Source organism: Heptranchias perlo, chromosome 1 (genome assembly GCF_035084215.1).
Source record: "Heptranchias perlo isolate sHepPer1 chromosome 1, sHepPer1.hap1, whole genome shotgun sequence".
Taxonomy (NCBI): Eukaryota; Metazoa; Chordata; class Chondrichthyes; order Hexanchiformes; family Hexanchidae; genus Heptranchias; species Heptranchias perlo.
In genome coordinates, this window is record NC_090325.1 from 14,331,657 (window position 1) to 14,352,156 (window position 20,500).

General features: G+C 45.7%; 1 protein-coding gene across 1 annotated transcript in view; it reads right to left on the reverse strand.

Moving 5' to 3' along the window:
- The window catches only part of gfra4a (GDNF family receptor alpha 4a), a 174,566-nt gene that overhangs the window by 62,101 nt on the left and 91,965 nt on the right, over positions 1–20,500 (reverse strand). Inside the window, exon 2 of the mRNA XM_067981439.1 lies at positions 13,888–14,166. Within this exon, the coding sequence (XP_067837540.1) occupies positions 13,888–14,166 (279 nt within the window). The remainder of the gene's footprint in view (positions 1–13,887; positions 14,167–20,500) is intronic.

Genomic DNA, 20,500 nt, shown 5'->3' on the forward strand with positions numbered 1-20,500 from the left:
CTATGCCCCCTAGTTCTAGACTCTCCAGCCAGGGGAAACAATCTCTCAGCATCTACCCTGTCAAGCCCCCTCAGAATCTTATATGTTTCAATGAGATCACCTCTCATTCTTCTAAACTTCAGAGAGTATAGGCCCATTCTACTCAATCTCTCCTCATAGGACAATCCTCTCATCCCAGGAATCAATCTAGTGAATCTTTGTTGCACCGTCTCTAAGACAAGTATATCCTTCCTTAGATAAGGAGACCAAAACTGTACACAGTACTCCAGGAGAGGTCTCACCAAAGCCCAGTACAATTGCAATAAGACTTCCTTACTCCAGTACTCCAACCCGCTTGCAATAAAGGTCAACATGCCATTTGCTTTCCCAATTGCCTGCTGTACCTGCATGCTAACATTTTTGTGTTTCTTGTACAAGGACACCCAAGTCTCTCTGAACACAACATTTAATGGTTTCTCACCATTTAAACAATATCCTGTTTTTCTATTCTTCCTGCCAGCATTTTCCCGACGACTGATGTCAGGCTAACTGGCCTGTAGTTCCCGGTTTTCTCTCTCCCTCCTTTCTTGAATAGTGGGGTTACATTTGCTACCTTCCAATCCGCTGGGACCGTTCTAGAATCTAAGGAATTTTGGAAGATCACACCCAATGCATCCACTATCTCTGCAGCCACCTCTTTTAAAACCCTAGAGTGTGGGCCATCAGGTCCAGGGGATTTATCTGCTTTTAGTCCCATTAGTTTCTCCAGTACTTTTTCGCTATTGACATTAATTACTTTAAGTTCCTCGCTCTCATTAGACCCTTGTTTCCCCACTATTTCTGGTATGTTTTTTGTGCCTTCTGCTGTGAAGACAAATACAAAATATTTGTTTAATGTCTCTGCCATTTCCTTATTCCCCATTAAAATTTCTCCTGTCTCAGCCTCTAAGAAACCAATGTTTATTTTTGCTGCTCTCTTCCTTTTTACATACTTGTAGAAGCTCTTACAATCAGTTTTTATATTTCTTGCTAGTTCATTCTATTTTCTCCCTTTTTACATAAAAACATAGAAACAGAAAATAGGAGCAAGAGTAGGCCATTTGGCCCTTCGGCCCCGCTCCGCATTCAAAATGATCATGGCTGATCGTCTGACTCAGTACCCTGTTCCCGCTTTTTCCCCATATCCCTTGATCCCTTTAGCATTAAGAAATATATCTATCTCCTTCTTGAATACATCTAATGACTTGGCCTCCACTGCCTTCTGTGGTAGAGAATTCCACAGGTTCACCACCCTCTGAGTGAAGAAATTTCTCCTCATCTCGGTTCTAAATGGCATACCCCATATCCTGAGACTGTGACCCCTGGTTCGGGACTCCCCAGCCATTGGGAACATCCTCCCTGCATCTAGTCTGTCTAGTCCTGTTAGAATTTTATGTTTCGATGAGATCACCTCTCATTCTTCTAAACTCTAGTGAACATAGGCCTAGTCGACCCAATCTCTCCTCATACGTCAGTCCTGCCATCCCAGGAATCAGTCTGGTAAACCTTCGTTGCACTCCCTCCATGGCAAGGACATCCTTCCTCAGATAAGGAGACCAAAACTGCACACAATACTCCAGATGTGGTCTCACCAAGGCCCTGTATAACTGCAGTAATACAGCCCTGCTCCTGTACTCAAACCCTCTTGTAATGAACGCCAACATACCATTCGCCTTCCTAACTGCTTGCTACACCTGAATGCTCGCTTTCAGCGACTGGTGTACAAGGACACCCAGGTCTCGTTGCACCTCCCCTTTTCCCAATCTATCACCATTCAGATAATAATCTGCCTTTCTGTTTTTAAAACCAAAGTGGATAACCTCACATTTATCTACGTTATACTGCATCTGCCATGTTCTTGCCCACTCACCCAACTTGTCTAAATCATATTGGAGCCTCTTTGCATCCTCCTCACAGCTCACATTCCACCCCAGTTTTGTGTCGTCTGCAAACTTGGAAATGTTACATTTAGTTCCCTCATCGAAATCATTGATATATATTGTGAATAGCTGGGGCCCAAGCACTGATCCCTGCGGTACCCCACTAGTCACTGCCTGCCACCCGGAAAAAGACTCGTTTATTCCTACTCTCTGTTTCCTGTCTGTCAACCAATTCTCAGTCCATGCCAGTATATTCCCCCCAATCCCATGTGCTTTAATTTTGCACACTAACCTCTTGTGTGTGACCTTATCAAAAGCCTTCTGAAAATCCAAATAAACCACATCCACTGGTTCTCCCCCATCTATTCTACTAGTTACATCCTCAAAAAAGTCCAGTAGATTTGTTAAGCATGATTTCCCTTTCATAAACCCATGCTGACTTTGTCCAATCCCGTTAATGCCTTCCAATTGTTCTGTTTTCACATCTTTTATAATAGACTTGAGCATTTTCCCCACTACTGATGTTAGGCTAACTGGTCTGTAATTCCGTTTTTTCTCTCCCTCCTTTTTTAAATAATGGGGTTACATTTGCCACCCACCAATCTGTAGGAACTGTTCCAGAGTCTATAGAATTTTGGAAGATGATCACCAATGCATCCACTATTTCCAGGGCCACTTCCTTTAGTACTCTGGGATGTAGATTATCAGGCCCTGGGGATTTGTCAGCCTTTAGCCCCATTAATTTCACTAGCACTATTTTTTTTAGTAATACTGGTTTCCTTCAGTTCCTCCCTCTCACTAGACCCTTGGTTCCCTTCCATTTCTGGCAGGTTATTTGTGTCCTCCTTTGTGAAGACAGAACCAAAGTATGTGTTTAATTGTTCTGCCATTTCTTTGTTCCCCATTATAATTTCCCCCATTTCTGACTGTAAGGGACCTACATTTGTCTTCACTAATCTTTTTCTCTTGACATATTTATAGAAGCTTTTACAGTCAGTTTTTATGTTCCCTGCTAGTTTACTCTCATACTCTATTTTCCCCCTCTTAATCACTCTCTTTGTTCTCCTTTGCTGAATTCTGAACTGCTCCCAATCCTCAGGCTTGCTGCTTTTTCTGGCAATTTTATATGTCTCCTCTTTGGATCTAATACTATCCCTAATTTCTTTTGTAAGCCACAGTTGAGCCACCCTTCCTATTTTATTTTTGCGCCAGACAGGAATGAATAATTGTTGTAATTCCTGCACACATTCTTTAAATATTAGCCATTGCCTATCCATCGTCATCCCTTTTAGTAAAGTTCCCCAATCTATCATAGCCAACTCGCACCTCATACTTTTGTAATTTCCTTTATTTAGATTCAGATTTTTATCAATTTTTTGGTCTAAAGGTGGAACCTAGAGCTGAGACGAGGCTACCCAACAAAACCCAATGCCAGTGGCCAGAGACGTTCGAAACCAGTTGAACATCTCCAGCAATTACTGCCCTGCTTGTGAACCACAGCTCCCCCATTGCATTGCTGCTTGTAACTCACTCCCTGATATCCGATATTCTATATATAAACCATTTGAGCCCCTCGATTAGATTCCAGTTTGTAATTCACTCTGGGACATCCATTATTCTATATATAAACCATCTGAACCTCTCGATTAGATTCCAGCCTGAAACTCACTCCCAGATATCTATTATTCTACATATAAACCATATGAACCCCTCGATTAGATTCCAGCCTGTAACTCACTCCCAGATATCTATTATTCTACATATAAACCATCTGAACCCCTTGATTAGATTCCAGCCTGTAACTCACTCCCAGATATCTATTATTCCATATATAAACCATATGAACCCCTCGATTAGATTCCAGCCTGAAACTCACTCCCAGATATCTATTATTCTATATATAAACCATCCGAACCTCTCGATTAGATTCCAGCCTGTAACCCACTCCCAGATATCTATTATTCTATATATAAACCATCCGAACCTCTTGATTAGATTCCAGTCTGTAATTCACTCCGGGATATCCATTATTCTACATATAAGCCATCTGAACACCTCGATTAGATTCCAGCTTCCTAGACACCTTTAGGTATTCTTTATTCACTGTGTCCTGTGCCAAACTACCCATGTGGCTCAATACAAGCTGATACTTAGTTATTTAATTCTATATTAGTTCCAAATGCACAACCCCACTTCTCATACTGACTTACAGACAGCACCGAGCCCTGCAGCAGGGACCATGCGCTGGCGAAAGGGTTAGTGCTGTAGCAGGTCACTGAGTAATCCTTAAACCAAAGCACATGATGCCAGTGATGAGGAATGCTCAGCTGTTGTCTGAATCGAAGGGTTCATTGCCCATCTATCAACATGAGCATCAACACTCCAGCAAAGCATGAAATACATTCAGTCTCACTGGAACAAATGAACACCATGGAATGAACGCAAGTATAAAGGGCCATTGCCAACCCAGGGCAACCCAGAAGATCAATCCCATTGGATCTCCCCCCACTTTGCGCCTTGTGTGGATTTCTGGCAGCAGGAATGTAGGGGCAGCAAACGCCCACCTGAATCAGGTAGGTCCTTCATTTAAATACTAATAAATGGGCGGGGTGTCCCGCATGCAATTTCCTGTCATTTGTGCTTGTAGGCCCCCTCGCTGTTAATTATGCACATCTTAAAAGCCACCCAAAGTTTCGTCTCTGAGTCAGAAGGTTGTGGGTTCAAGCCCCACTCCAGAGACTTGAGCACAAAATCTAGGCTGATACTCCAGTGCAGTACTGAGGGAGTGCAGCACTGTCGGAAGTGCCGTCTTTCGGATGAGACGTTAAATCGAGGCCCCTCTCAGGGGGATGTAAAAGATCCCAGGGCACTATTTTGAAGGAGAGCAGGGAAATATTTATCCCTTAACCAACATCACTAAAAAAGCAGATGACCTGGTCATTATCACATTGTGGGACCTTGCTGTGTGCAATTTGACTGCTGCGTTTCCTACATTACAACAATGACGACACTTCAAAAGTACTTCACTGGCTGCAAAGCCCCTTGGAACTTCTTGAGGTCGTGAAAGGCTCTATATAAATGCAAGTCTTTCTTTAAGTTCTTTCTTTAACCATAAAGCTGGATGATTCTTTGGGAGTGCCCCAATCACAGTATGTCACACTTTAGATGCTACTGCATGACTAAAAGGATTCCAAGGCAATCAACAGCCGTCAAAATGCTACGACCTGTATCTGCAGGGTTTGTCACACCTATCTGCCAAGAACTGTCTTCATAGGGTCTTGGCTGGCAGACAGCCAGACACAGAACTGTACCAGGACACCTGAAGCTAACATGCAGCAGAGGGCTGGCACAGCCAGTGACAGGAGTGTTCAGCTTCAGCCTCCAACCCGCTTCCATCTCCTTCCGGGCACGCTGCAGTGCTGACCTATGGGGATGGGCCACCCTCCTCACAATAACCTTATGCACCATCTTCAATTCAGCAGCCATCAAATAGGGCCTCGGGTACCAGGCTATTCACGCTATACTGTAAGCCGCCACATTGCGTCTCCTTCATTTTTCCTGTGACCTCTTTGTCCTTTTTCCCTTCAGGCCTGACAAAGGCAGGCATGGGTTGGAATGCTTTTAGAAGATTCCAAAGGATGCAAGGATTATTGTCCTCCTATTCTGTCACTTCACTTTAGTTGTCCTTTAAATTTCCCCTACACGCCATTCTCCGGTCCCACCGCTATGCTACCTCCCTGCACCCACCCCAAATCGGCATTTGGAGCTGTGAATAATTATGATAATGATCTGACCCTGTAAATATTGCACATTATCACTCTGGCTAGATTTGCACCAATTCTTAATTATTCAAGACTGAATTATGACAGTAGAAGAAAACCGTCTTTCTGTGCCTTCAGGCTAATCAACAGTGGAGGGCATCACAGCCATAGCAGCTGACTCAGGGAGAACAATTACTCCGTCATTGTTATTACTAGGATCTGAGGTGATTGTCTTTTCATTGCTTGGCATGGGCTTGTGGTCAGAACGTGCTGACTGGTTGTCTGCTGACGTACGTTTATGGTTAAAACCGCCTTTTTAAAAATTCATTCTTGGGATATGAGCATCGCTGGCAAGGCCAGCATTTATTGCCCATTCAAAATTTCCCAGCAGTTTCATACAAGTGAGTGGCTTGCCAGGCCACTTCAGAGGGCAGTTAAGAGTCAACCACGTTGGTGTGGGGACTGGAGTCACATATAGGCCAGACCGGGTAAGGACGGCAGGTCTCCTTCCCTAAAGGACATTAGTGAACCAGTTGGGTTTTTACGACAATCCGACAGCTTCATGATCACTTTTGCTGATACCAGCTTTTTAAAAAAAAATTGAATTCAAATTCTCAAACAGCCGTGGTGGGCTTTGAAATCACATTCGCTAGATTACTACTCCAATAATATAACCACTACACCAAATACCCTATTGTGTATTCTAGTCCACCCATTTAATCTCTTGAGAGAAGATAATTATTCCTTCACCTCCAAAAGTAATCAAGCTAAACTCCAGAATGTCCCACATCTTCACTACGATGACCCGTGCCCTTCCCAGTGCCAGCATCATCTGTCAAATACAATCCCTATCATGGACTCAAGCCCACCTATTTCATCTTCAAAATCTCCCCTCCGACGTCAAAAAAAAGATAACGGGGTCAATTTTCCTCACCCCCAATCACCCGAGTGCAGTTCAGGAATCGCGTACCCGAAGTGTGCGCTCCGCTCATTGGCAGCTTGGCCTGCCCTTATTTGCGGGTTCAAGTCACTTTAAAGGTCACTGACAAAGGACATTAGAACAGGAGTAGGCCATTCAGCCCCTCAAGCCTGTTCCGCCATTCAAACAGATCATGGCTGATCTCCATCCTAACTCCATTTACCTGCCTTGGCTCCATATCCCATAATACCCTTGCCTAGCAAAAATCTATTGAGCTCCGATTTATAATTATTAATTGAGCTAGCATCTACTGCTTTTTGTGGGAGAGAGTTCCACACTTCTACCACCCTTTGTGTGAAGAAATGTTTCCTAATTTCTCTCCTGAATGGCCTGGCTCTGATTTTAAGGTTTTGTCCCCCTGTCCTAGACTCCCCCACCAGCAGAAAAAGTTTCTCTCACTCTACCCTATCAATTCCTTTCAAAATCGGGTACGGTAGCATAGTGGTTATGTTACTGGGCTAGTAATCCAGAGGCCTGGACTAAAATCCAGAATCATGAGTTCAAATCCCGCCACGGCAGCTGGCGAATTTAAATTCAATTAATTAATTAAATTCAATTAATTAAATAAAAAAATCTGGAATTAAAATACTAGTATCAGTAATGATGGCCATGAAACTACCGGATTGTCGTAAAAACCCATCTGGTTCACTAATGTCCTTGAGGGAAGGAAGCCTGCCGCCCTTACCCGGTCTGGCCTATATGTGACTCCAGACCCACAGCAATGTGGTTGATTCTTAATTGCCCTCTGAAATGGCCAAACAAGCCACTCAGTTGTAAAATCTCGCTACGAAAAGTCATAATAAGAATAAAACCGGACGGACCACGAGGCACCGGACACGACAACGGCAAAACACAAAGCCCAGTCAACCCTGCAAGGTCCTCCTTACCAACATCTGGGGACTTGTGCCAAAATTGGGAGAGCTGTCCCACAGACTAGTCAAGCAACAGCCTGACATAGCCATACTCACAGAATCATTCATTTCAGCCAACGTCCCAGACTCTTCCATCACCATCCCTGGGTATGTCTTGTCCCACCAGCAGGACAGACCCACCAGAGGTGGCGGTACAGTGATATACAGTCAGGAGGGAGTAGCCCTGGGAGTCCTCAACATTGACTCTGAACCCCATGAAATCTCATGGCATCAGGTCAAACATGGGCAAGGAAACCTCCTGCTGATTACCACCTACCGTCCTCCCTCAGCTGATGAATCAGTCCTCCTCCATGTTGAGCACCACTTGGAGGAAGCACTGAGGGTAGCAAGGGCACAAAATGTACTCTGGGTGGGGGACTTCAATGTCCATCACCAAGAGTGGCTCGGTAGCACCACTACTGGCCGAGTCCTGAAGGACATAGCTGCTAGACTGGGCCTGCGGCAGGTGGTGAGCGAACCAACACGAGGGAAAAACTTACTTGACCTCGTCCTCACCAATCCACCTGTCGCAAATGCATCTGTCCATGACAGTATTGGTAGGAGTGACCACCGCACAGTCCTCGTGGAGATGAAATCCCGTCTTCGCACTGAGGACACCATCCAACGTGTTGTGTGGCACTACCTCCGTGCTAAATGGGATAGATTCAGAACAGATCGAGCAGCTCAAAACTGGGCATCCATGAGGCGCTGTGGGCCATCAGCAGCAGCAGAATTGTATTCCAGCACAAGCTATAACCTCATGGCCCGGCATATTCCTCACTCTACCATTACCAACAAGCCAGGGGATCAACCCTGGTTCAATGAGGAGTGCAGAAGAGCATGCCAGGAGCAGCACCAGGCGTACCTAAAAATGAGGTGCCAACCTGGTGAAGCTACAACTCAGGATGACATGCATGCTAAACAGCGGAAGCAACATGCTATCGACAGAGCTAAGCGATTCCACAACCAACGGATCAGATCAAAGCTCTGCAGTCCTGCCACATCCAGTCGTGAATGGTGGTGGACAATTAAACAACTAACGGGAGGAGGAGGCTCTGCAAATATCCCCATTCTCAATGATGGCGGAGTCCAGCACGTGAGTGCAAAAGACAAGGCTGAAGCGTTTGCAACCATCTTCAGCCAGAAGTGCCGAGTGGATAATCCATCTCAGCCTCCTCCCGATATCCCCACCATCACGGAAGCCAGTTTTCGGCCAATTCGATTCACTCCACGTGATATCAAGAAACGGTTGAGTGCACTGGATACAGCAAAGGCTATGGGCCCTGACAACATCCCAGCTGTAGTGCTGAAGACTTGTGCTCCAGAACTAGCTGCGCCTCCAGCCAAGCTGTTCCAGTACAGCTACAACACTGGCATCCACCCGACAATGTGGAAAATTGCCCAGGTATGTCCTGTCCACAAAAAGCAGGACAAATCCAATCCGGCCAATTACCGCCCCATCAGTCTACTCTCAATCATCAGCAAAGTGATGGAAGGTGTCGTCGACAGTGCTATCAAGCGGCACTTACTCACCAATAACCTGCTCACCGATGCTCAGTTTGGGTTCCGCCAGGACCACTCGGCTCCAGACCTCATTACAGCCTTGGTCCAAACATGGACAAAAGAGCTGAATTCCAGAGGTGAGGTGAGAGTGACTGCCCTTGACATCAAGGCAGCATTTGACCGAGTGTGGCACCAAGGAGCCCTAGTAAAATTGAAGTCAATGGGAATCAGGGGGAAAACTCTCCAGTGGCTGGAGTCATACCTAGCACAAAGGAAGATGGGAGTGGTTGTTGGAGGCCAATCATCTCAGCCCCAGGGCATTGCTGCAGGAGTTCCTCAGGGCAGTGTCCTAGGCCCAACCATCTTCAGCTGCTTCATCAATGACCTTCCCTCCATCATAAGGTCAGAAATGTGGATGTTCGCTGATGACTGCACAGTGTTCAGTTCCATTCGCAACCCCTCAGATAATGAAGCAGTCCGAGCCTGCATGCAGCAAGACCTGGACAACATCCAGGCTTGGGCTGATAAGTGGCAAGTAACATTCGCGCCAGATAAGTGCCAGGCAATGACCATCTCCAACAAGAGAGAGTTTAACCACCTCCCCTTGACATTCAACGGCATTACCATCGCCGAATCCCCCACCATCAACATCCTGGGGGTCACCATTGACCAGAAACTTAACTGGACCAGCCATATAAATACTGTGGCTACGAGAGCAGGTCAGAGGCTGGGTATTCTGCGGCGAGTGACTCACCTCCTGACTCCCCAAAGCCTTTCCACCATCTACAAGGCACAAGTCAGGAGTGTGATGGAATACTCTCCACTTGCCTGGATGAGTGCAGCTCCAACAACACTCAAGAAGCTCGACACCATCCAAGATAAAGCAGCCCGCTTGATTGGCACCCCATCCACCACCCTAAACATTCACTCCCTTCACCAACGGCGCACTGTGGCTGCAGTGTGCACCATCCACAGGATGCACTGCAGCAACTCGCCAAGGCTTCTTCGACAGCACCTCCCAAACCCGCGACCTCTACCACCTAGAACGACAAGGGCAGCAGGCGCATGGGAACAACACCACCTGCACGTTCCCCTCCAAGTCACACACCATCCCGACTTGGAAATATATCGCCGTTCCTTCATCGTCGCTGGGTCAAAATCCTGGAACTCCCTTCCTAACAGCACTGTGGGAGAACCGTCACCACACGGACTGCAGCGGTTCAAGAAGGCGGCTCACCACCACCTTCTCGAGGGCAATTAGGGATGGGCAATAAATGCTGGCCTTGCCAGCGACGCCCACATCCCATGAACGAATAAAAAAAAAAATCCAGTGTCAGCCCTCCCAGGTCAAATTAGATGCAGAGTAAAGCTCCCTTCTACCCTACCCCAAGAACAAATCTCAACCTCAGAACAGCACTCCCTCTCTCATGTGACATTTTTCCATTCCCCACATCAGTTATACTGACACTTTCATGATAAACGGTGTTGAAATATCACAGTATCATAGTAGGTACAGCACAGGAGGAGGCCATTCGGCCCATCGTGCCTGTGCCGGCGCTTTTGAAAGACCTAACCAATTAGTCCCACTCCCCTACTCTTTCCCATTTTTATGCTGTGTATTTGTCACATAGAAATTACAACATGGAAACAGGCGGTTTAACCCAACCAGTCCGTGCTGGTGTTCATCCTCCCCACCAGAAGCAGTCCTAACCCCAAGTGCCCGCCCTGTTCCCATTTCCCTTCATCCCCCTTTCCTTCAACTGCATAAAGACAGCCCAAGAACATTTCAGAGAGCACTTTTACAGGTAATGGACAGAGGAGACTTCCATCCCATTACTGTGGGATCGATTTGAACCCAGGCTCGGAGGTGATGGAAGGGTCAATGCCGAACCCACTGCAACAGTTCAATCCCTTTTAAGGATTTTCAACTCATCTTGGTTCAGACTGCTCACGGTACGGGTGAGTATCTGGGAGGGTAAGTGCTGGGCCAGGATACTCTGTTCTCACGGGAGTCCAATGGATTCTCGGTGTGATGGGAGCACAGCTGATCCTGCCCACCTTTCCCAGATCAAGCTATTTTTTATAATTTTGGTCGGGGTAGCCCATCTCCTCTGGGGATTCCTTTTGGGGGGGGTGCAGCGAATCACAGTACCATGCCTCGTCATTTTAATATGCCTGCCTGTATTCGGGTAGACGTATTATACAGCGGTAAGTATTGGGGGAACCAGCAGAGTGGCATAACTTGAGTGGAAAGCACAGATCGCAGTTGATGTGTATGCTTGTACTCCGAATGACATGTAAGGAAAAAGCAGAGTGTCTATTGCTCTGCTCTGCTCTTTCTTTACATGTGACGGGCGGAACTCCCATCACACTGAGGATCCATTGGGATTCCACAAGAACAGAGAATTCTGGCCCAGCACCTAACCTCCCAAATACTCACTCATACCGTGAGTGTCACTGTAAAAGAGGAGGTAGTTGAGATACTGGATGGGCTAAAAATTGATAAAGTGGAGTTAGTAGAAAGGCTGGCTGTACTTAAAGTAGATAAGTCACCAGGTTCAGATGGGATGCACCCTCGGTTGCTGAGGGAAGTAGGAGTGGAATTGCGGAGGTACTGGCCATAATCTTCCAAACATCCTTAGATATGGGGGTGGTGCCAGAGGAGAATTGCAAATGTTACACCCTCGTTCAACAAAGGGTGTAAGGATAAACCCAGCAACTACAGGCCAGTCAGTTTAACCTCGGTGGTGGAGAAACTTTTAGAAACGATAATCCGGGACGAAATTAACAGTCACTTGGACGAGGATGGATTAATTAGGTAAAGCCAGCATGGATTTGTTAAAGGCAAATCGTGTTTAACTAACTTGATTGAGTTTTTTGAAGAGGTAACAGAGAGAGTTGATGAGGGCAATGCGGTTGGCGTGGTGTATATGGACTTCCAATAGGTGTTTGATAAAGTGTCACATGATAGGCTTGTCAGCAAAGTTGAAGCCCATGAAATAAAAGGGGCAGTGGCAGCATGGATACAAAATTGGCAAAAAGACAGAAAACAGAGAGTAGTGGTGAACGGTTGTTTTTCAGACTGGAGGGAGGTGCACAGTGGTGTTCCCCAGGAGTCGGTACAAGGACCACTGCTTTTCTTGATATATATTAATGACTTGGACTTGGGTGTACAGGGCACAATTTCAAAATTTGCACATGACACCAAACTTGGAAGTGTAGTGAACAGTGAGGAGGATAAAGATAGACTTCAAGACATAGACAGGCTGATGGCATGGGCAGACACGTGGCAGATGAAATTTAACACAGAGAAGTGCAAAGTGAAACATTTTAGAAACATAGACATAGAAAATAGGAGCAAGAGTAGGCTATTCGGCCCTTCGGGCCTGCTCTACCATTCAAAATGATCATGGCTGATCGTCTAACTCAGTACCCTGTTCCCGCTTTTTCCCCATATCCCTTGATCCCTTTAGCATTAAGAAATATATCTATCTCCTTCTTGAATACATCGAATGACTTGGCCTCCACTGCCTTCTGTGGTAGAGAATTCCACAGGTTCACCACCCTCTCAGTGAAGAAATTTCTCCTCATCTCGGTTCTAAATGGCATATCCCGTATCCTGAGACTGTGACCCCTGGTTCTGGACTCCCCAGCCATTGGGAACATCCTCCCTGCATCTAGTCTGTCTAGTCCTGTTAGAATTTTATATGTTCTGTAAAGGAAGAATGAGGAGAGACAATATAAACTAAAGTGTACAATTCTAAAGGGGGTGCAGGAACAGAGAGACCTGGGGGTTTATGTTCACAAATCGTTGAACGTGGCAGAGCAGATTGAGAAAGTGGTTAAAAAAGCATACAGGATCCTGGGCTTTATAAATAGAGGCATAGAGTACAAAAGCAAGGAGGTTAAGATGAACCTTTATAAAACAACTGGTTCGGCCACAACTGGAGTATTGTGTCCAGTTCTGGGCACTGCACTTTAGGAAGGATGTGAAGGCCTTGGAAAGGGTGCAGAAACGATTTACTAGAATGATTCCAGGGATGAAGGACTTCAGTTACATGGATAGACTGGAGAAACTGGGGTTGTTCTCCTTAGAGCAGAGAAGGTTGCAAGGAGAATTGATAGAGGCATACAAAATCATGAGGGACCTAGACAGAGTAGATAGAAAGAAACTGTTCCAATTGGCAGAAGGGTCAAGAACCAGAGGACATAGATTTAAGAAGATTGGCAAAAGAACCAAAGGTGACATGAGGAAAAACTATTTTACTCAGCGACTGGTTATGATCTGCCTGAGGGGGTATTGGAGGCAGATTCAATAGGGAATTGGATAAGTACTTGAAGGGAAAAAGTTTACATGGCTACGGGGAAAGGGCTGGAGAGTGGGACTAGCTGCACTGCTCTTGCAGAGAGCCAGCACAGGCTCGATGGGCCGAATGGCCTTCTTCTGTGCTGTAACCATTCTAGGATTCTATGATTGCCACCACTGTGTCAGCCAATGAGTTGGAGGTGGGGCGGGACTTAGAGCAGACAGTCTACTTACAAAGTCTATTTACTCAGCAAACCGAGTCTATTTAAAAAGAGCCTCTACCAACTACAGCAAACAGAACTCATGACGGAAACTACAGCAACATCTTCCGATAAAAGCAGGGTGAGTCTTCCAGCAAAATGCAATGAGTGGGGGATAGCCACATAATACAAATTATATGTGCGTAAAACCAATCCCAGTCACAAGCAGCAGGTGTGATTGATGGGGGAATTACCCAATCATCTCCATTCTTGTCGGGAATAGTGGTGTCACTACATGCAGCCAAGAAAGAAAGGTTGGAGAAACCTACCTTGGCTCATGCTCTGATGCAGGCTCCAGTAGATCCCGAGGCAGTTTTTCTCCTTCTTCATGCCTCGCTTGCACTTGCAGTCGTGCAGTGGGCTGGACAGAAGCGACACCACTGCACTTATGCACTGGTTCTTGGCTCCGGGCCCGAGCGGAGCAGCATTGCTGCCTGCCATGCATTGGCGGAACGTCCTGTACTTGGGACTACATTTGGGGTCGTTGAGGCAGGTCTCGCTGGCCTGCAAACAGTCATTGTGGGCCCCTTCCACATTCGACAGTCCATCTGCCAAGGGAGGAAAGAAACAAACAAGGTCCATGTTTAGTCGACTGTAACAATTGTGATTACTAACCGAGTTTTACAAAGATTTTCATCGAATGTAGCATAAAAAATACATTCCATAATTAAAATGTTAAACACATAGCGATTTTATATCCAGCTTCCGTCGATCAATTTGTGTTCCTACAGCACTCTTGGCATAAGGAAGGTGTCTCAAAGAAGGGAGATGAGGATAATTTTTTTCACGTGGCGAGTTTTTATGATCTGGAATGCACCGCCTGAAAGGTTGGTGGAAGCAGATTTTGTAGTAACTTTCAAAAGTAAATACTTGAAAAGGAAACATGTGCATGGCTATGGGGAAAGAGCAGGGGGAGAGGGACTAATTGGTAGCTCTTTCAAAGAGCCGGCACAGGCACGATGGACCGAATGGCCTGTAAGATTCTATGATTCATAGTATGTTAAAAGGAAGAGGAAAGGTGGTCATCGAGGGAGAGAAACAGAAGTTTAAGTGAGGAGCCTGAAAGCACGATTGAGGAGTTTTTAGAAGGGGAGGTGGAGGCGAGCTGGATAGGTTTTAGGCAAGACCTCTAGAGGGCAAGGGTCATGGTGGCTGAATGAATAGAGGTTGGTGGAGCGGTAGGTGTGGTGAATGAGGAATGAACTGGTGTCCAAGCAGCAGAGGGTTCAAGCAGGGACATGTAGCCACACAAGATTGCAGGAGTAGGATGAGGTCAGGACTCTGAGGGATTTGAAGGTGGGGACAAGTCAGTCTGATTGGCAGAATGAACCAGTGGAGATTGGCAAGACCAGGAGTGATGGGAGTGTGCATCAATAATCTATGTTAGAAACTTTGTTTTATTCCTCCTTCCCTAACCCTTTATCCCTCCTTCACTGAATGCTCTCTTGTTTGTGAAGAAGAGTGGACTGTTCCCCCAGTACCCTGACCAACATTTTCTTTCAACCAACGCCACCAAGAAAATCGGTTTAATTGGCCGGTTTGATTTATTGTTTGTGGGATCTTCCTGTGCAACATCTGGCTGCTGTGTTTGTCTACACAACAACAGTGACTGCAGTCCAAATTAGTCCACTAGAAACAATGTGCTTTGAGTTGGCTGAAGTTCAATGATAAGGTGCTATTTAAGTGCAAGTTATTTCTTTCACTCACTGGAGAGTCGGAGTACCAAGAGACAGCAATGGCAACAAGGCATTTCTGACATCCAAGGCCAAAAGGAAAAATCGTGGTTCCTGGGATGGGAGGGCAAGGAGATTGCAATCAGCCGTATGAATCTCTCACCAAATTCAGGAAAGTAGGTAGGGCCTGTTATAAGTGAATGCTTTACTTTATTGTATTTATTGATATTTATTTAGTTGACTGGGAACATAGAAGCAGGAGTAGGCCATTCAGTCCTTCTAGCATGCTCCGCCATTCAATTAGATCACGGCTGATCTGTATCTTAACTCCATTCTGGAGAGGGGGATGTATCAGTGTTCCCTGGTAATGTAGTCACAGATAACATCATTGGGCATGTTGGCCAGTGTTGCTCTCAGGGGATGGAGGAGGAGATGGGCTGAGGAGGAAGGGGGGAGTGGGAAGAGGAGGATGAAGAATGACAAATATACGCGTATAGGTTGGAATGGAGGGTGCCGAGCAGAAGGTGGGAGACGGCCAAAGAAAGAGATACAAAGATAACGTTTTGGGAGAGAATTCCCAAAACAGGGACATGGTGACTGAAAGACTGGATGTAAGTTTATGGGGTATGCTGGGCACAATCCTGCATCCATGAATCCATGACATAATGCCAGCTCTCAGTGACACCTAACTGTTATGTTAGAAGTTTGTTTCTTCTGTCATGCAACATTGTACAACATCAATTGACAGAGATATAATGGATTGTCCTAAAGAAACCATTAAAATCACTCTTTGCTGTCATGGGATTTTTCATATAAAGAGAAAGCCACTTCCAGATCTCATTAATCCTGGTCTCTCTCATGATCCCACGAGCTATTTTGTTCCAGTCAAACCGTTGCTTGATGACTTAATCCACCAGAGTTTAGGAAGCAACACTGCTTTGTTCTCCCAGTGCCATCACTGTGTTTTGACTGCGAATAGAATAATACAAATCAACTCCCGTCTAGTCTCTTGTGTCCGGGATTAGATGGATCCCTCGGAACATAAAGTGACATCTTAGAGAAGCTATAGAAGGTTTCACTTCTCGCTTCCTTCGAATGTCACAACCACCTGCTTGCAAAACTACCCAGCAAACATTTCAATTTGCTTAAAACCGCTCGGCAGCGCTTCCCAGATGGCCAAATGGGTAAATGATTGACTTGCTGTGTTAATAAGCCGGACGAGAAGGTTGCAGGTTCAATCCCCAGTTTGCTATCGGTCAGATTATCTCAAGTGGAGCAGGGAGGGGTTGCAATTGACTTCAGCATCCCTGTGCTCGGGGTGGGGGGGAGCGAGGGAGGGAGGGAAATCAGCCAGGGTTCTTTCTTCTGATTGCCATCCAGTGACCGCTGCTGCTAGGTGCTTGTTCTTTATATTGGGCTTGGTTGCGATGCTCCCACAGTCAAATAGCTCAGCAACACTTACAATCTAGGTTCACACATAGCTTGGAGAGCTCTCTATTCCTGTGAAACCATTCCCAGTAAGAGTCAGCACGTTCAGAAGGGAAGAAAACTGGGGTGGGCTGGTAGAAATAGAATAAATATAAAAGAACATTACAGCTTCCTGCCCTGTCTCGCGGGTTCCTGGAACTCGGATTCCCATTAGGGTTGCCAGCCCTCCAGGATTGTCCCGGAGTCTCCTGGAATTGAGGATTAATCTCCAGGACAATGCTGCGAGCAACTTGGGAGAAAAATCATCAGGGCATTAAAAAAATAGTTGTGTTTATTTTTCATTTTCTTTAAACACTTTCGCTTATTAGTTATAAAAATATTGACGAGAGTCAAGAACCATCCAATCGGGTAACAAAGAGTCTATTCGCTTTCCAATTGGCGTGGGGAAGGTGGTGAACCGCGAGTGTGGACTTGTCTGGCGACCAATGGCGGGTTGTAAGCTCCCCTCACAAGCCCCTCTTGCGTGTGCATCCCTTATAACTCCAACCTCTCACTTCACTGGGTTCCTCGAGCATTTATCCTCCCTGTTACATCAGTGGTTTTGGGCACCTTACTATCCAAAAGATGCCAAGGTCGTGGAGAGGGCACAGAAAAAATTCCCTAAGACAACACGAGGGATAAAAGGCTTTAGTTATAAGCAGACACTTGAGAAGCTAGGGCTCTTTTCAAAGAAAGTTAAGAGATGTTCTAAATTCAGTAGATTTTTTTCGACCAGAGGACACAGATTTAAAGTGATTGGCAAAAGAACCAAAGGCCACATGAGGTAAAAAATGTTTACACAGCAAGTTGTTACGATCTGGGATGCACTGCCTGAAAGGGTGGTGAAAGCAGATTCAATAATAACTTTCAAAAAGGGATTGGATAAATATGTGAAGGGAAAAATTTGCAGGGCTACGGTGAAAGAGCAGGAGCAGGGGAGTGGGACTCATTGGATAGCTCTTTCAAAGAGCCGGCACAGGCATGATGGGCTGAATGGCCTCCTTCTGTGCTGTATCATTCTATGATTCTATAAATTATGAAGGGTTTTGATAAGTAAATTGAACGTAGGAACAGGAATAGGCCATTCAGCCCCTCAGGTCTGTTCCGTCATTCAACTAGATCATGGCTGATCTGTACCTCAACTCCATTTACCTGCCTTTGTTCCATATCTCTTGATATCCTTACCTAATAAAAATCTATCGATCTCAGTCTTGAAAATTTCAATTGACCCCCAGCATCCACAGCCATTTGAGGGAGAAAGTGAAAAAGTGCTTCCTGATTTCACTCCTAAATGGTCTAGCTCTAATTGTAAGATAATGCCTTCTTGTTCTGGATTCCCCCAACAGAGGGAATAGTTTCTCGGTATCTAGCCTACCCTTATCATTTCAAAGATCTTGATTAGATCACCCCTCAACCCTCTAAACTCGACAAGCCAACAGGGTGTATCTTGTGTAAAAAAGTGTCTCCTGTATAAATGGTTCACAACACCCTCGTGATAGATGACATGCATTATCTTGAATGCTGTAGCAACGTCTTCCCTCTCGGGTGCTCAGACCGAAGACACTTGTGGTGTTTCCCTGTTATTATTCTTGTTATTTTGGAAGCAAATATATAATCCTTTATCATCCTGGGTTATGTATAGTGGGGGCCAACACTACATAGCTCTGCATGCAGTCATACATTCTTCTGACCAATTGTGTGGGGTGAACCCAGCAGCAACTAAAAAAGACAAGAAAGGATGAAACAAGAAAGGCTGTTTGGAACATCGAGCCTGCTGGTTCCACTGACCACCCACGTGGGTTTCTACCCCAACTGTCTAATCTCCAGGGGAACAGTTTTGGAAAAAATAGTTCCTGATCCCCCAAAAGTAGACAGATGACTCCAAGTCATTCACTCATCCACACATCTCCATTGTTCAAACCTCACCGTTTGTACTCTGGTCAATTCCCCAGGGCAGAGCACTGAACTATTGTGTGCTGTTGAATGTTTGCTCGTCTCGGTCAGTAATTATCACTCCATCTTCAACCTCATTTGCATAGGAACATTGGAATTTCTGAATGAAAAAAGACCAAGGTCCAGCTAGTTCGCCTTCTACCATCCTGGTAATCGCATCACACAATGGGAATGGAGTTTTTGAACCATAGAACCATAGAAAAGATGCAGCACAGGAGGGGGCCATTCGGCCCATCGTGTCCGTGCCGGCTCAAAGGACAACCAGGTGCCCATTCTAATCCCACCTTCCAGCACCCGGTCCGTAGCCCTGCAGCTTACAGCACTTTAGGTGTAGGTCCAGGTATTTTTTAAAAAGAGTTGAGGGTCCCTGCCTCTACCACCAATTTGGGCAGCGAATTCCATACACCCACCACCCTCTGGGTAAAAAAGTTTTTCCTCATGTCCCCTCTAATCCTTCCGCCAATCAGCTTAAATCTATGTCCTCTAGTTCTTGAACTCTCTGCTAGGGGAAACAGGTACTTCTTGTCTACTCTATCTGGGCCCCTCATAATTTTGTACACCCCAATCAAGTCACCCCTCAGTCTCCTCTGCTCTAAGGAAAACAACTTCAGCCTCTCCAATCTCTCCTCGTAGCTGCAATTTTCAAGTCCTGGCAACATTCTTGTAAATCTTCTCTGCACTCTCTCCAGAGCAATTACGTCCTTCCTGTAATGTGGTGACCAGAACTGCGCACAATACTCCAGCTGTGGCCTTACCAGCATTTTATACAGTTCTACCATTACATCCCTGCTTTTGTATTCTATACCTCGGCTAATAAGGGAGAGCTGTATGCCTTCTTCACAACCTTATCTACCTGTACTGCCACCTTCAGGGACCTGTGCACATGCACTCCAAGGTCTCTCACTTCCTCTACCCCTCCCAATATATTCCCGTTTACTGTATATTCCCTTTTACTGTTTGCCCTCCCTAAGTGCATTACCTCACACTTCTCCGGGTTGAACTCCGTTTGCCACTTTTCTGCCCACTCCACCAACCCATTGGTATCTTCTTGGAGTCTACAGCTATCTTCTTCACTATCAACGACATGGCCAATTTTTGTGTCCTCTGCAAATTTGCCAATCATGCCCCCTACATTCAAGTCCAAATCATTAATATATACCACAAACAGCAAGGGACCCAACACTGAGCCCTGTGGCACACTACTGGAAACAGATTTCCATTCACAAAGACATCCATCGATTTTTACCCTTTGTTTCCTGTTACTGAGCCAATTTTGGATCCAATTCGCCACATTTCCCTGTATCCCATGGGCTTTTACCTTTCTGACCAGTCTGCCATGTGGGACCTTGTCAAATGCCTTACTAAAATCCATGTCGACAACATCCACTGCACTACCCTCATCAATCCTCCTTGTCACTTCCTCAAAGAATTTAATCAGATTTGTAAGGCATGACCTTCCCTGAACAAATCCATGCTGACTATCCCTGATTAAACCATGCCTTTCCAAATGACAGTTTATCTTATCTCTCAGTATCGATTCTAATAGTTTGCCCACCACCGAGGTAAGACTGACCGCCCTATAATTGTTCAGCCTTTCCCTCGTACACTTTTTAAACAATGGTACTATATTTGCAGTCTTCCAGTCTTCCGGTACCTCCCCTGTATCTAGTGAGGATTGGAAAATGATCCTCAGAGCATCCGTTATTTCCTCCCTGGCTTCCTTCAATAGCCTAGGAAACAATCCATCTGGCCCTGATGACTTATCAACTTTCAAGGAATCCAGTCCCTC